This window comes from Neodiprion fabricii, chromosome 4 (assembly GCF_021155785.1).
Source record: "Neodiprion fabricii isolate iyNeoFabr1 chromosome 4, iyNeoFabr1.1, whole genome shotgun sequence".
Lineage (NCBI taxonomy): Eukaryota > Metazoa > Arthropoda > Insecta > Hymenoptera > Diprionidae > Neodiprion > Neodiprion fabricii.
The window spans coordinates 2159054-2174331 of record NC_060242.1 but is presented as its reverse complement, the minus strand read 5'-3'; the positions used below and the strand labels follow the sequence as shown (position 1 = coordinate 2174331).

The following is a 15278-nucleotide window of genomic DNA, read 5'->3' as shown; positions in this document are numbered from 1 at the left end:
CGATTAAAGTGAGAGATCCGGTTCCAGCTGTTGCTCTCTCTTTTTAATCACGGCTTCAGCTCGGTGTGCAAACCGCGCAGTCTATCTCTAAGTCTATGGCAATGACCCGGTAGCAGCGCTGTCTGGTGCTCATTTTGTGAACTGGGTTAGTGACGTTTACTCGGTTGGCCACAGTGGCACAGGGTGGTACGCACGTATATACCTAGGGAAGTAACTAGACGGAGGTTAATCGAAATCCACGACATTCGGCACGTCTTCTGCACGCCATGTTCCTGCTCTTTATATCGACTAGTGACAGAATGTGTGGTGCAACGATCGAATATTGTGTACCGATGGGAAGTTGGATGTACGGTTTGAGCCATTAGTACTTTATAAATAAGATAAATGATATATTGTGATATATGTCAAGTGGTATAATGTGACACGACGAGCGAAATGCTGGCAAGTCGCGGCCATTTTACACTACAATGCGGCAACGGTGTGTGTATATTCAATCCGCCATTCCAAACAATCAGTGTTTCCTCAGGTGCATCTGGAACGACGGTCTATAGCAATCCTACGGTTTGACATAATAATGAAGTAAATTATAGGAGGTTTTTACAAGTCCGAGTGGTGCGGTGTTGCGGACACAAACGGGTGCGGATCAATGCGCGCGAGTGCATAACACCAAGGGAAGATTAGTTGTTCCCCCCCGATCATCTTCTGTCTCCTTTCCCACCCCACCACCCATTACTCCCTCGGCCCTAACCCCCGACCCCTGCCGCTGCCTTCTCTTTCCTCTCTTTCTCGCCCTCCCTCCCTCCCTCCCGCCCTCCCTCCCTACCTCTCGATGTATTTTCTTGGTGGTCGGACCGCGAGAATGCGAATGAACGTGTGATATGTGTGTGCGAGGAAGAGACGACGACGACGACGTGCGTGCGTGTGCGACGACGACGACGATTGCGAATAAACGAAGCAGAAGTAAATGATGGAGATCGAAGTTAAGCAAAGAAATCAACGAAATCGGCGCAGGGAGCGAGCGCAACGGATGCTGGCCCAAAGGGAGAGTATCGCGAACGCCAAGCAACAGCAGCAGCAACAGCAGCAGGGTTTAGCAGGATTGGGACTCGGGGGTGATCCGAGCGATCCTCGTACCACGGGAGACGACAGTCACAGCGGCGAGGACGAACCTGGACCGCCTCACGGACTGGCTCGAGGACGGGGCAGAGTGCGGGCTCGTGAAAAACATCCCCGACCACCTCGCCCGCGGAAAAAGTCATCCCTCAATCACAAGGAGCCCCCCTTCGAGGAGGACATCGTCGACGGTTTTGCCATCCTTGCATTTCGCACCTACGAGGAACTCGAGGTAAATCAAATTCCCCTGTCCACTCTACTTCTCTCTCTCATTCTCTCTGCCTCCCCGTCTGTCAGTTAGTCTCTCTCTCTCTCTTTCTCCCCCTTTCGACCCCCCCCCCCCCCCCCCCCGAACGCTCTCCAGCTTGCCCACCAGGCTTCCGTGTCTCTTTCTTCGTGCCTTGCACATCGAACATATAGGGATATTTTCGTCCGTTCGCTGATCTTGTGCATTTCGCGTAATTTAAAGCCGTTTCTCAGAGGCTCCCTTTATTTTCCTTTTTCATTCTCTCCGCGGCTCTCCCTCCCTCTCTTCCTCCCTCCCACCCCTTACTCCGCTTCGTAAAAATCTCGCGAGATAAACTGGCACTAGGTACGCGCTAGGTTATACCTACATCTACCTACCGGATTCGATCCAATGAACAAAAGAATCCCTGTCTTGTCAGTTTGTAGGAGGAAAATCGTGTTTTGTTGATTTTTTTTTTCCCTAACGAAATCTTGCATATTGTAACACATCCTTTGCCACATACCGTAGAGAATATATAATACTACCGTTCTATTATTTGTAGAGGGTTTACATTCGAGTTCAGCTATCTAAAATTGGGTAAATAAACATTGAGCGGTATTTTTGTTCTCTCTGACAATGTCTTTTGATTGTTTACTGTTGGAATTGCTACCATGTCTCTATATCATACCTACTTGTGTTCTCCGACTGACAGATTGGTGAGATTATAAATGGCGATGATATAATCAGATGGAAAAATAAATGATAACCACACTTGATGCAGACTGAATGTATTAAATGATATACTTACACAATGTAGACCGAAACATGCAGTTGACATGGTTTCCAACATGCCTGTCTCGTCGACGATCTAAGGCCAAATTGGCTGATAGACGATCATCAACACTTACGCAGAGATACGAGTAGCACAGGACTTTGAGATATTTTTCATTCTCCTTCTTAATCAACCAGACAGTAAATTTGTGATAACTTGAGAACACATAAGTTAATATTCAAACGACAGGGATCATTGGTCAGATTTGTAAATTTCCTGTAAAATCCCTACGACACACATCATGTATACTTTGCGCAAATAATTTGTGTTTACCTACCTCATAGACAAATAGAGGACTTTAAATAATCCACGCAGAGCTATCTTAAAAGCTTTCCATGCTTACTTCCAAACAATTTTCTTCTTCGCTCTTCAACTTGGGGGAGGTACTTATTTTATCAAATTTTACCTTTGTATTCCAATTGCTTAACTATACCAATCATATTAACAAAAAAAAAATTTATGTCATGTTATTTACAAATAACTAATGAAATACTCTTTTGGTATAAAATCACTGGCTGGCCATTATTTGTTCCATTCTCCACTAATCGATGATCATTGAAACTGATTGATATCTTTGTCACATCTTGAATTGTTGTCGATAAATCAACATTATTTCTGAATCAACATATGTAGTGTGTACTTCTTGCAGAGAGTTCGTTCTCTTTTCGAGAAGCTTTTGCATTATCACCAATAAGAAAATAACCAATACCTGTAGAATTAAAAATACCTCCCGTACACGTTCATTCTTTTACCTTTAATTCACAAGGCTGTGAAGCAAGCAGTCAGAATTAGCCGCCAAACGTTCCAATATTCATTCGCATAAATTAATGAAGTGACAAAATCAAAATTTTGTAAAATATCTCGAATCTCCTATACTTTTTTAGAATTATAAAGATAAAAACCGAACTGCATTTTTTCTATTTTCAAAAAGTTTAACACGTTTGGATGCTAGCTTCAACTTTATTTTAATTCACGATTAGATCTGACTGTGTATTTCACAAGGAAATTATTATGTCACGACTACAATAACCAATCAGCGCGATTAAATTTTTTTTTTTCCTTTGTTTTTGTTTTTTACTTTTTCTCCCCCATAACATAGAGTCATTTTGAGAGAGGCGCGGTTGTCGGTCTCATTTCAACTGATTGAATTAAGAATTGCATAACGTTGTAAAGCAGTGATTGGTAGAAGCCGCGGATCTGAAGTCAAGTTTTCCCCCCCATTGTGTAACGACCTTTACATCTCTGTTGTGTGTACCAACATTCATACGTGACACTTGGAGAAATGTGGCAACAGCGCAACAGTCCAGCGCCGAGCCGCGACCGAGCACAAGGCGCAAGTTGTAAAAGCGAGACACTCCGCACTTGGCTGTGGCTCTGGCCGTTCGTTCGTGTCTCTATCCGTCTGTTTGTCTGGCTGCCTGTCTGTCTCTCTGTTTGTCTCTGCTTGCCCGTGTTCTCTTTATTTCGTTCGGCAGCTCTTCGTTAACGGCGTAAATACGACGATTAGCGTGATGCAAAATAAATAAAAAAAAGAAAAAAAAGTTAATAAAATAACGAGATTCCGCCGGAGCCTCGTTTTCTATCTGAAAATAATCCCTCGAACGAACGGGTGAATCTTAATTAGAGTATAGAGCCGAGCCGTGAGACGGGCAAGACACGCGCGCGCGGACCGCCTAACCGTCGTCGTATAATGAAAGCCTTCTTCGATGATAGTGAGTCAGTTCTTATTGTTGTACCCGGTGAAATCGGGGTGAATGAGCATTCTACTTCGTCTACCGTCCGGTAGCCGTTCGGCATCTGTTGACGTACAAACCGCCAAGAACGCTCCGATTGAAAATATTTTACTCTGAAAAAAAAAAAAAAAAAAAAAAAAAACGCTGGGAAATAAAAAACTTGAAAAAAAAACAAAAAAACAGTAAAGTGAATTCTAAGAGAAAGAAAAAGAGAACGTGTCAAAACGCGGTACGTAGAAAATAATTGCCTCCTCTTTCTAACGCTCTTACTCTTTTTAACGCACACACCCCTTGTTGCAACTAATTATCTTCTCTACTATCTCTCTTCTAGCCTTTGTGTGTATGTGTGTCTATAATTCATGGATTTAAAAATTCAAGACCAAGCGACTCGCGTCGTCGGTCAAGAAGCCTATGATATAAATAACGAAACGAATATTTTGATTACTTCGAGATTCTTCCCTCTCGTTTATTTATTCAATCGAAAGAAATAAGGATAAATATCACAGTCGTTGAATAAAGAAGAATGGAATTAGCCACAGGCGATATATTGTCATTGCGCGGTTAGACGCCGTCGCCTCCTCGTAGAGAAATTCGACGAAATGTGTTTGCACGTACATATTTAAGCCACGTATGTCCTCGTTACGCGCGAGACAGTACCCGCTACGTTACGTTATAAGTAGGTATTCCTTCTTCGGCTGACGAGAGCACATACAAGCCGCTAGCAGCAACGGCAGCAAAGCAGCAGCAGCTCTCGACCAAAGCCGCGAAGGCCTCGACGGACGGCCACCGATCCACGGGGCGCACTGCCGCCGTTCGTTCGGTCAATGTCTTCTTTCTTTCTCCCTTCCTCACGACGTTCTCTCTCTCTCGCTCTCCCGTAGCACTCGACCGTCTATCCGTGCCTCCCCTTTCAATCTCTCGCCCTCGCTCTCCCCACCGCCCCCCCGCCGCCTCGTCGCAACTCTTCTCGCCGCTTTCTTCCTCTCTACTCTCCTCCCTCCCACCTTCCTTCATCACGAACCAGCCATTCCCGTCCATCCGTTTCGTTGCGTTCTTTTTACAGCCCCGTTCACCGCAGAGCATCGTTATCGCACCTTGTACATACATACCGAATATCTCGCTGCTGTCACCTGCGAGAGACTTTTACCTTACGTGTAAAACGTACTCGCTACCGAAAATCATACCGCAAACTTGGCAAACTGTCGTCAGATGTTTTTACCCCACGGATATGAACTTTCAGGGTTTTTCCCTGCCTTCCTTCCTTCCTTCCTTCCTTAGTTCTTCCTAATTCTACATTGTTTCAGGTTTTTTTTTTTACACTTTGTTGGTGATGGAAAAATATTGCATATTTACGAAAAAAATATTTTTGCAAACCTCACCTACAACCGACGACTTTTTAATGTGTTTGTTTCAGTCGGCAGATGAATTGTTATTTTATCAATTTCTCGTATGACAATCTCTCTTCTTTATATATGGTTAATCAGAAAACGTCGGTCAACCGTATGGATTTAAAGATGTAATCTAGGCATTTAATAATGATCCGTGATAAGACCTGATAATTTCTTTTTTATAAGCGTACGAGATACTATTATCAATTATACCAATGTAATCGGGGCTATTAATGAAACATGATAACCATTGACTGCTATCGTACAAATTATTCAATAGTAAAATGTTGCCGGCAGAAATGGTTGTAATAAAAGTGTACGCCACATTGGTAGGCTATCAGGCTCATGTGTCACAGAAATATAAAGATCATCGATTGATTTTGATTTTTTTTTCTCTTTTCAGAGTGCAATTAAGCTTGCTGGGAAAAATAATGTAAAGAAACTGCACACGCTGTTATCGATAGCTGATGAAAAACCCAAGGTAGACACCGGCCAGCACAACCGACACAGTGGTGAACACCACATCAAAAATCATTTTAAACACAACCATTATACCCATAATTCCATTCTGACACCATCTACACTTACCCAGGTAATTAATTTATTAGTCAATTAACAATTTTCCTTATTTCCAGTGTCCAATTAACTTAGCACCTGTAGCTCAGTGTTTATATTTCGATTTTTAATACTTGGGTTCTAATTCATATTTTTTGTTCTTCAGGGCCTCGATGCAGGTACAAGCGACGATAGCGGTAGAGCCTCTGAGCAGTTGCACGGACCTAGCATACCGAGGGATTGCCAAGACCCTGACAGTTCAAGGGACCATCTTAGCGACGTAAGTTTAATAACAATACCCGCAATAAAAATGAGAACCTATTTTCGGAATTCCGGTTTCGGAAGAATTAATTGTTATTTGTAAATAATGTTCAACCTCAAATTTTTGAATTCCAGGCTAGCAGTCATTGCAGTTCGGGTAAAGGCTATATCGTGAGTATGCTTTTAGTTGAACATAACACAATTTCGTTTACTTATCTTGCTGGATTGATATGCTATAACAGTTTCGTCTATTTAATTTGTTACAGTGTGATAGTGAAGGAGAAGACGATAAGGTGAGTTATCATGGACAATACACTATCGAATTTTCCCAGTTTTAAACTAATCTGCAATCAAATTTAGATACTAAATACGTGTATATGGATTGAGAACCATCAACAGTTCAATCTGTTCTTTCCGAAGATTTTATGACAGTGACCCTGGTAACACCTGTTATAAGATTACATTATTTATACTTGTTTCAGGGATCAGATGCTGAGTCAATACTCTTTGAATCTTCTACCCCATCTCCTCTTGCACGTAAATGTGAGTAATAGAACACACTTTTTTCAGCTGCGTGCACAATGTACATGTTTAATTTTTGAGTTATTGCATATGCAATATCGCCATCACATAAAGGAGAAAGATCAGTAAGCGTATTGTTAATTTTCAGTTGAGTTGCCATCTTCTTCACCTCATGTACTGCCTCCGACAAATGGGGCAGGAGGAACACCTCCAGATACGGGTGGACAAATTTCAAATCCAGCAACAGACGCACCAGCCCCAATACCACCCCCAGTGCCTGCCACTGCACCAGCACCTACGGTGCCCAGTCCTCCTAGCCCTACGCTACCTCCTCACATATCCCAGCCGCCCGTGAGTACATTCGTTATACCACACCGTTATATTTTCGTTTCGAGATGGAAAATTGAATTGATGCTGTTACCATTGACATTTTACCCATCTCTTCTATTAAATTTAACCCGAAAAGATAGCAATTGTCTTCATCCGGTCATTTTTTCAGATGACCAGTCCGCTAGCAGCGAATCCACGTGCAATAGCTCCGCAGCAGCGGCCTGCATCTCCAGCCCTTCCGCCTCCATCTTTGCCTCAACAACCACATACCGCTATACCAGTGTTACATCCACCGAACGTACCAATTGTGTCCTCCAGTCACACTACCAGTCCTGCAGTGGCTAGTCTAGGAGTCACTCCAGCGGCCCCATCAAACGGGGCAGCAACTACGAGCTATCCACCTCCGTTACCTATGGCAGCTTATCCCCAAACACAGCCATCGTATCCTCCGCTTTACACACCGTATACCGCTCTGAATCACAGTCCGTATCTTCCCCCTAGTGTGCCGTCGCCCTCTCATTCAGCTTCTTCGAGAGCAGATGTGGTGAGTTTTGTTTTAATTTTTTTTTTTTTTCTTCATATGATCCACAGTAATTTTTTGATTCATGTCTTCCTACCTGAGCAATTTACAAGGTCTTGTGTTCTTTTTATTATAGAGAGGAAGCAGGGCCTCGCCTTGCACAAATATAAACAAACAAGTTTCTGGAAACAACATGATGAACCACAGTAATACTCCGCTCAGTGCCGCGACAACGACATGTGTATCTACTATAACTAATACAGTCACGACAGCCAATACAATTGCACACAGAGATATTATGGCATGCAGCTTAGCTGGACGAAATAATAATTCACCTCGCGGCCACAGTCCTAATCGTGAACGAGACAGTTATAGGTATGTGATTCGGTAAACATTTACAAATCTGTATCATAATTTGTTGATTATTTATTAAGATGATAATTATTTTAATAAGCAAGGCATAGTACTGGGGAGTAATAATATATCCTACATGTGAGAACATTATCTTAAATCGGAAGCATTCTTAGGTTTAGCTGGTCTCGTGTTTCTATAACTAAAAGTTGGTTTTATGTTCAAGATTTGAATCTTTGTTGTAATGAACACGTGTCAAAGTGATTTACTCGATGTGTATAATAATTGTAACATTCACTCAAGGCCGATTGTCGACTGTTCATATTATTTTTCAGTGTTGTAGAATTATTGAAAAGATTGTGATAATATAGATTACTACTCGTTACAGCAGCAACGTGAGTAGCCTAAGTCGAGGCAGTATAACACCTGTCAGTGTGCCAAACACATCCTCCCCAGCCAGTTCTAGTCTACCTGCTTATTCCAAGGCTCAAGGATGGATCAGGTATAGACCTACTAACGAATAATTCACAAATATTTCCGAATGAATTTCAATTGACATTATTTCTTTTCTTGGAAACACGCAACTACATGCATATTTATAAATTACAGCAGTGGTACAACATCCCAGTTATCGCCAGCCACGGCAACTTCGGTGCCCAGACCTACACCTCCTCCTGTATCGTTAGGAATGCATTCTTTTCCACCACCTATGTTCGCTGCTCCGCTACCGCCGCCAGTTTCTACCTCGAGTCCACATACATCGATGCCATCGCTTCCACCATCCACGTCAAATCCAAATCCATTTTCTGCAGAATCGCTTTTTCAATCTAGTAAGTTCCGCATCAATATCTTACAGTACTTGACAATGTTGAAAAGTATTAGTATTCGCGAAATTGTATCAGCCACTAATTGAGAAAAAGGGGTGAGTCATGTTGCAGGTCAGACGGACATGTTACGGAGAGAATTGGACAGCAGGTTTCTTGCCTCTCAAGAACGCGGCGTAGGTGTTGGAAATCTTGGTCCTCCGCCGTACCTTCGTACTGAAATGCATCATCATCAACACCAGCACACTCATGTACACCAACATACCACACCGATGCTTCCACCTCCAACAGCGACGTCACTTTTTCCTCCCCCAATTGTTAGTGTGACTTTTTAAATGTAGATTTATATATTAATTTGACTTCAAACTCTGGTTGAATGACATCATAACCTCGTAAATTTATTTTCAAATTACAGTTTAAGGACATTCCAAAAATCGGAGGTGTTGACTCTCCCTTTTTTCGTGGCAACCTCAACATGTCCAGTTACTCTGGTTTTAATGCTGGACTCATGCATCCTGGAATGGGTCCACCTTCAACGCCGTTTGTTCCTCCGAATCATATGACTTCGTTCGCACCAAAGGTAAGACAATTCGTCGGTTATTCGTATGCATCATCCAACATAAGTTTTTCGTCAGCCAAAATGATCAGTAAACAAAAATTAGGTTTACAGATCATTGATTTGAACTTACTTATAAAATTTCGCCATGCAAAAATTTGTCGAAGTTCAATATATTTACATTAATTTAAGAATTTAAAATTTCAGAAGACGGGAAAATGGAATGCAATGCACGTACGCATTGCTTGGGAAATTTACCACCATCAGCAGAAGCAGCAAGCTGATGCAAAGGCTGGTGGTGTCGTCAGCGGGAAGACGGAGCTCCTGAGGCCACCCGGGCATTTATATCCAGGTGGACCAGGAACTGGTCTAGGAATGGGTAGTCCAATGGCACCCCCGTTCTCAGCAAATCTACCACCGACACATGCACCACATCCACCGCCCCATCCAGTTACATTTCTTTCAAATCCTGGCTCTCACATGGGTAAATTTATTCAGAAAAATATACTAAACCATTTCAACTTTATCGCTGTCATCCACGTCGACGCGATATGGTTCTAATAGAAGTAATACCCACATTCATCGTAGGAGCGGGGATGTCGCCTTTCGGAAGGTATCCGACAACGTTCGGTGCACCTAATCCAAACTTCCCTGGACTGTCAGGATTTCCACCTCCCCCGCGAGAGATGTCGTCGCTGGGAGGTTTGGGATCCGTTCACGACCCGTGGCGAGGGTAAGCATTGAATATTACGATTTCTCAGCCTTAACTATACGAGCAACAATTCATTCGATAACTGATGAATATTGTGCACGTAAACCTTTAACAGGTTACAACGCACGAATCCTGGATATCCTCCAACGACAGTGTCGTGGAATTTGAAGCCAGAACCTCCTGTGATAGACAGACGAGCTGAGATAGAAGAAAGAGAACGTGAAAGGGAACGTGAACGGGAGCGGGAACGCGAACGTGAAAGAGTACGACGAGAGCGGGAGAGGGAGGAGCAACGCGAGCGGGAGAGGCGAGAGCGTGAGAAGGAGGAAAAGCGAAAACAGGAAGCGGCTGAGCGTGAGAGGGAGCGTGAAAGGAGAGACAAAGAGCGGAGAGAAATGGAAAGAAGAGAAATGGAGCGAGAACGATTGCTTCATCACAGTCGCATGCCGGTAAACAGCGGCAGAGATCGTTCACCTCTGCGAAATGGCTCGACTCCGATCGACGCGAGCGAAGTGAGGGTGAAGGAAGAACCACGCAGCAAAGACGACGACGTCGTTATGCTTTCCAGGCCACCTCCCCAAGGACCCGGCCATCTTTCCGACGCGAGGTATCATCCGCATCCTCATTCACATTCGCATCCGCACTCGTACCTTGCCAGGCATTCTCACAGCATGCCTCATTCTTTGTCCCGAACTATGATGCCGACGCTAACTTCTCATCCGATGCAACATTTTCCACCACCTCCGAGTGCAACGCAGGGTGCACCGTGGCCCGGTGATCCGTTTAGAGATCCGTATCGGTATGATCCTTTGCAGCAGCTTCGTTACAATCCACTGATGGCCGCTGCTGCGCTTAGAGCTGAAGAAGAAGAGAGGGCGAAACTTTATGCAGGTTACGCTCCCCCAGTGAATCCTATGCGAAGCAAAGGTCCGAGTCCAGGTCCACTGAGTAATCTTCACATGCATCACAGAGCTGGTCCTGGACCAGGAGTATCTGTCCGACCTTTAGAGCCGTCACTTATGCATAATGATATTCATAAAAAAGAAGATGCTTCACAGTCTCGATGATATCATACATTTACAGCTTTGAGTAAGAAGGGAGAGAAAGGAAGGAGAAAAAAAGAACAGTGCAAACTAGAGGAACGTGAACTGCATTGATGTCAGAGCATTATTGATATTTTATATATTAAAAAAAGCGTTATTTAAAATTGTACATAAATTATTATATGATATTTATAGATATAAATAGAACGATTAATTGATGAAACCTTGTCTAAAAAATCGGAGGCGTGAAGGCAAGGTATTCGTGAAATTGTGTCATACACACCTAAACTATGGTGTCCGCAGTTTCGGGGATCTGACTGTCTATAGTGATAACTGATAACTTTATTATTACAACATTATGCGTACAGTTAAATACAATGTGTAATATTATATAGTAGGATGCGAGATGATGCTACGTAAATCGAAGCTAGGAATTTAAACAGATATAGCATTACTCAAAAATTATTTAATTATTTATTTATTATTGCGACGTAAAACGAATTTGAATCTCTGTTACTCCATGGATATAATGTCGAAAATTCGTCTCTTCATTTAATAGGTGTATTATGACGCTACGTGTATAAATTTAAATCTATCTTTATTTTTTATTTTTTCCTTTCAATATAACTTCAACTTTTAACCAATAGATTTTAATTTCTAAATGATATAAATAATAAGTAGTATCATTCATACCTTCTGTAACGATAATATCGGCTCTGAGTTTTTGTTTTAACAATAGAGATGATAAATGAAGTCTTGATGGTTTGATAAGCATTGTCAGTACTTTCCTGTGATATAATAATGGTATATGGATCACCGCTGGTGTTGCAAATGTGAGTTGCGCATGGACATATTTCGGACATAATCCATGGCTGCAATAACAAAATAGTAAATACTATGTCTTCAAAATTAGGTTATTCATATTTGAAATAAAAGACCTCCAAAGAAGGCAAAAAGGGGCGGGGGGGAGGGGGGAACAAAAAATGGAGTGAAATCCTCATGTCTTATAAATAGGAAGTAACAACGGAATTGAGACACTTTATTCTATAAATTATACAGAACCACGGTTTAGCTGTTTCATTTGCATTATTTTACATCAAATGTACAATTCAATGAAACTGTGTATGGTAGATTCTGATTAATTTTGGACTTGGCAATGGACATGGTAATGTACACCTCACTAGTTTTATCTTTTTGTTTCACATTGTAGTCTGTCTATCACAATATATTATATATGCATGTAATAATTTTTATAGACTCGTCTTTTTGAAGCTTTGTGAAAACTGTATAAATTTGACGATAACTTAGAAAAAATGTATTTCTCAAATCAAAGCACGTATGTGAAGGAGCAGATTCAGGATAATAGGGGGGGTACATTACAAAATGTTGATAATCCATATGTATGTACTATATAAAACGTAAAAATTCGTTCCAGTCACCGTTATAATACGTTAAAACTACTGCGATAGAACATTGTTGTTATGTTGCAGTACCAGAGATTCAATAGGAAATCCGTTAAAACGATTCTCCGTGCCATGGGCTACGTTAATTCTGTTCGGGACCCTTTCCATTATGGTTATTGTTTTCAAATGAATTGTAAGGCTCCCACGATTTATTGACATTGTAAAGCCATTATAAAATTGTATATTATATAATTGATAATTACATACTATTTAAAGATTGTAGATATTTTTCATCAGTGCAAATTGCAAGGCGATGCAATGATTCTGTTTTGTAGATATCGCGAGCATAGAACATTTTGTGTGAATAGATTTTTTCTAAAATTGATTCTTTGTAAAAGGGTCTAATAATCATAGTTTCTATCAAAGTAACCATGACTTCAATATTTCCCAGTCCTACATTTTATCCTGCATCGTGTGTAACAATGACTGTAATCTTTAGATGGTAGCATCAATCAATGTTGTGCCTTAAAATTTTCTGCTATTCCCAAATACGTTCCAGATACTTTGAATTGGAGCAGAACTAAACTTTACCAAAATTAAATTCTATTGCTGTGTTCATTACCACTTTGTGATACTTCACTTTTGTGGATGTTGCGTTATCGCATAGATTCCTGCAAATTATGTTTTATCACATGTTCTTAACCTTCGTTTACATAAACTATGTAAAGCTGATTTCGATGAAAGTTTTGTTATTCATTATATTCGGTATATAAGGGAGGAATTTACAGTTTTTTCAACTAATATTCGACCTTTATTTGAAATATGTCACCAGTCAACAGTGATCAGGAGCCGACCAATGTAACTGGTGACTGAGGTCCGTCGAAGAAATTACAATATTCAATTTCATTACTTATCCATAGTTATTTGATTACACCAGATTTTATAATAATTCCAATGTAAAAAAAATTATGCAAGATCAAGTTACATGGTCATTTGACTTTATCGAGAGCTACTTGAACTGGATCTTGTATAACGACGATGACGATGACGGGGATTTGATGGAGGACTTCGGGAGCGTGTTCTCGGTCTTCGGCGAGGAGGCGGGGGGCTTCTACGACGATTCAATGGCGGAGAACGTCTTCGGTAACGTGGTGGCGAGTTACGACCTCCACCACCCCATCTTATAGGGGGTCGCCGGCCCATGGGAGGAGACATCCTGCGCATGGGAAGTGGCCTTGGCTTTGGCAGCAATACTGGTGCAGCAGTAATTTCCTGTCCATCTATTTGGCCTGGAATTGAGAAGTGGTGTGTTTGAAAAATATTTCAACTAATGATCAAGTTAATAGATTATTATTAATACAACTTATGCTCAAACATGTTTACCTCCATCCATGTGTTTCATAGCGTTTTCCGCTTCGTCTGCAGTTTCGAATTCGACATACGCAAAACCCTTGCCACTTGGAGGATGTAATCTGTCTAGGGGAAAATCTACCATTTTTATGATTCCATAAGTAGAGAATATTTCAACAATGTGCTCCTTGGTAACATTGCGTGTCAGCCTTCCAATATGAATTTTTGTCGGCCTTGGTGTTGGAGAACGTTCTCTACGTTTTCGCCGTGGTGAATGCGACCTGAAACAGGTGTTATAAGTTTTTTACTTTGCCTACGAAGCAAACAATATATTCTAACAGACAAATTGTAAAAGCGATAGTTTTACCTAGAACGGGCTTTGGGCTTTGGCTTTTCGGCCACTGCATTACCAGATTTCTTCTTATCTTTGTCTCTTTCCTTTTCTCGTTCTTTCTCTTTATTGTCATGCTTTCTTGAGACATCTGCGCTCTTACTCCGGCTTCTTTTGCGACCCCTGTCTCGGGAGCTCGCTGATGAACTCCCAGAGCTACTAGATGACGAACTAGACGAAGAGCTCGATCTAGAACTGCTGCCACTAGATGAACTTGAAGATGCCGAGCTGCTATCTGATGAACTGCAAAATCAATTAAGTGTAGATCGGTTCAATGTCCGTATAATGAAATTACGTCTGTAGTTGTTTGGAACATACCTCGAACCACTACTTGACGAGGAAGCAGCACGCTTCTTCTTTTCTCGCCCTTTTTCTTTCTTGTTTTCCTTGTCGGTGGCTTCTGAATCGCTCTTACCAGCGCTATCCTTGCGGCTGCGTGCCCTGGGGAAATATTTACATAATAAAAAATTAAATATTTTAATAGAATGTAATTTGTATGGTAGACTGTTCGCGAGTCACACAATAGGGGTTAGAATAAATTCGGACTTCATCATGCCGTCACTGAAGGTTTCACGAATTATCATATTTTGTTGGTATCCGAATTTACATGGGAATCCAAGATAAAAACCACCCTGCCGGTGTTTGTTGCCCACAAAAGGTTGAAATACGTTCCGAAAGCGACACTCTTAGTCACCCTTACCGTACGAATAGCAACAGCGTTTAAAAAAAAAAAAAAAAAAAGCACGACACAGTTTGCTGACCATGGGCACAAAAACAATTACGGTAAATTTTGAGTCATAAAAGTAGTTTTAAATTTGCAAAATTATTACGTACATGGTTACCGGTAGTTGAACAGGCGATATGTTTTACTATCTATATTTCCTATCATAAAATGGACGTGACGATATGCTGTCCACTTTCCAGTTGTGAGCGAAAAACTCGTGGTTAAGGTATCGTGAACGCGATATCGTGTAGATATCGTAAATTTATGGTCCCGATAACATTAACACCAAAAAGGATAACCACTTTATTTATTATTTAACCCTTCAGTTTTTTTCATGCGCAAGAGTACTCGTATTTATTTCACTATGTAAAAAGCGTCATTTGCCGGCAGAAGAACGAACACACAGCTAAGCTATATGCGGTCACAGTGATGTAGAGTGTATAG

General features: G+C 41.5%; 2 protein-coding genes across 5 annotated transcripts; one reads left to right on the top strand and one right to left on the bottom strand.

Annotated features, from left to right (window-relative positions):
* Positions 1-22: 22 nt before the first annotated feature.
* On the top strand, positions 23-12798 carry LOC124180614 (atrophin-1-like). 3 transcript variants are annotated; one of them, XM_046566347.1, is made up of 16 exons: positions 23-1345; positions 5696-5884; positions 6014-6127; positions 6244-6279; positions 6375-6401; positions 6591-6651; positions 6779-6981; positions 7130-7504; positions 7617-7855; positions 8223-8333; positions 8441-8661; positions 8752-8972; positions 9071-9235; positions 9404-9695; positions 9800-9944; positions 10039-12798. In XM_046566347.1, the coding sequence occupies exons 1-16, from the start codon at positions 965-967 to the stop codon at positions 10988-10990; spliced, it is 3732 nt and encodes a 1243-aa protein (XP_046422303.1). In that variant the 5' UTR covers positions 23-964; the 3' UTR covers positions 10991-12798. The 3 variants fall into 3 exon arrangements, with proteins under 3 accessions (XP_046422303.1, XP_046422306.1, XP_046422302.1); XM_046566350.1 differs by having other exon boundaries at positions 8220-8333; positions 9419-9695; XM_046566346.1 differs by having other exon boundaries at positions 8220-8333.
* Positions 12164-15269, bottom strand: LOC124180619 (RNA-binding protein with serine-rich domain 1-B-like). 2 transcript variants are annotated; one of them, XM_046566365.1, is made up of 5 exons: positions 14945-15269; positions 14429-14551; positions 14087-14353; positions 13753-14000; positions 12164-13658 (listed from the first exon to the last, which is right to left on the bottom strand). In XM_046566365.1, coding segments are annotated over exons 1-5 (930 nt in total). In that variant the 5' UTR covers positions 14947-15269; the 3' UTR covers positions 12164-13368. The 2 variants fall into 2 exon arrangements, with proteins under 2 accessions (XP_046422321.1, XP_046422322.1); XM_046566366.1 differs by lacking the exon at positions 14945-15269 and adding an exon at positions 14718-14738.
* Positions 15270-15278: the final 9 nt, after the last annotated feature.

Coding starts and splice junctions, on each gene's coding strand:
- LOC124180619 (XM_046566365.1), bottom strand. Junction 14,354..14,428: donor TCGTCAAGTAGTGGTTCGAG/GTATGTTCCAAA, acceptor TTGATTTTGCAG/TTCATCAGATAGCAGCTCGG. Junction 13,659..13,752: donor TATGAAACACATGGATGGAG/GTAAACATGTTT, acceptor TCTCAATTCCAG/GCCAAATAGATGGACAGGAA.
- LOC124180614 (XM_046566346.1), top strand. CDS start 965: ATGATGGAGATCGAAGTTAAGCAAAGAAATCAACGAAATCGGCGCAGG. Junction 1,346..5,695: donor GCACCTACGAGGAACTCGAG/GTAAATCAAATT, acceptor TTCTCTTTTCAG/AGTGCAATTAAGCTTGCTGG. Junction 6,982..7,129: donor CTCACATATCCCAGCCGCCC/GTGAGTACATTC, acceptor TCATTTTTTCAG/ATGACCAGTCCGCTAGCAGC.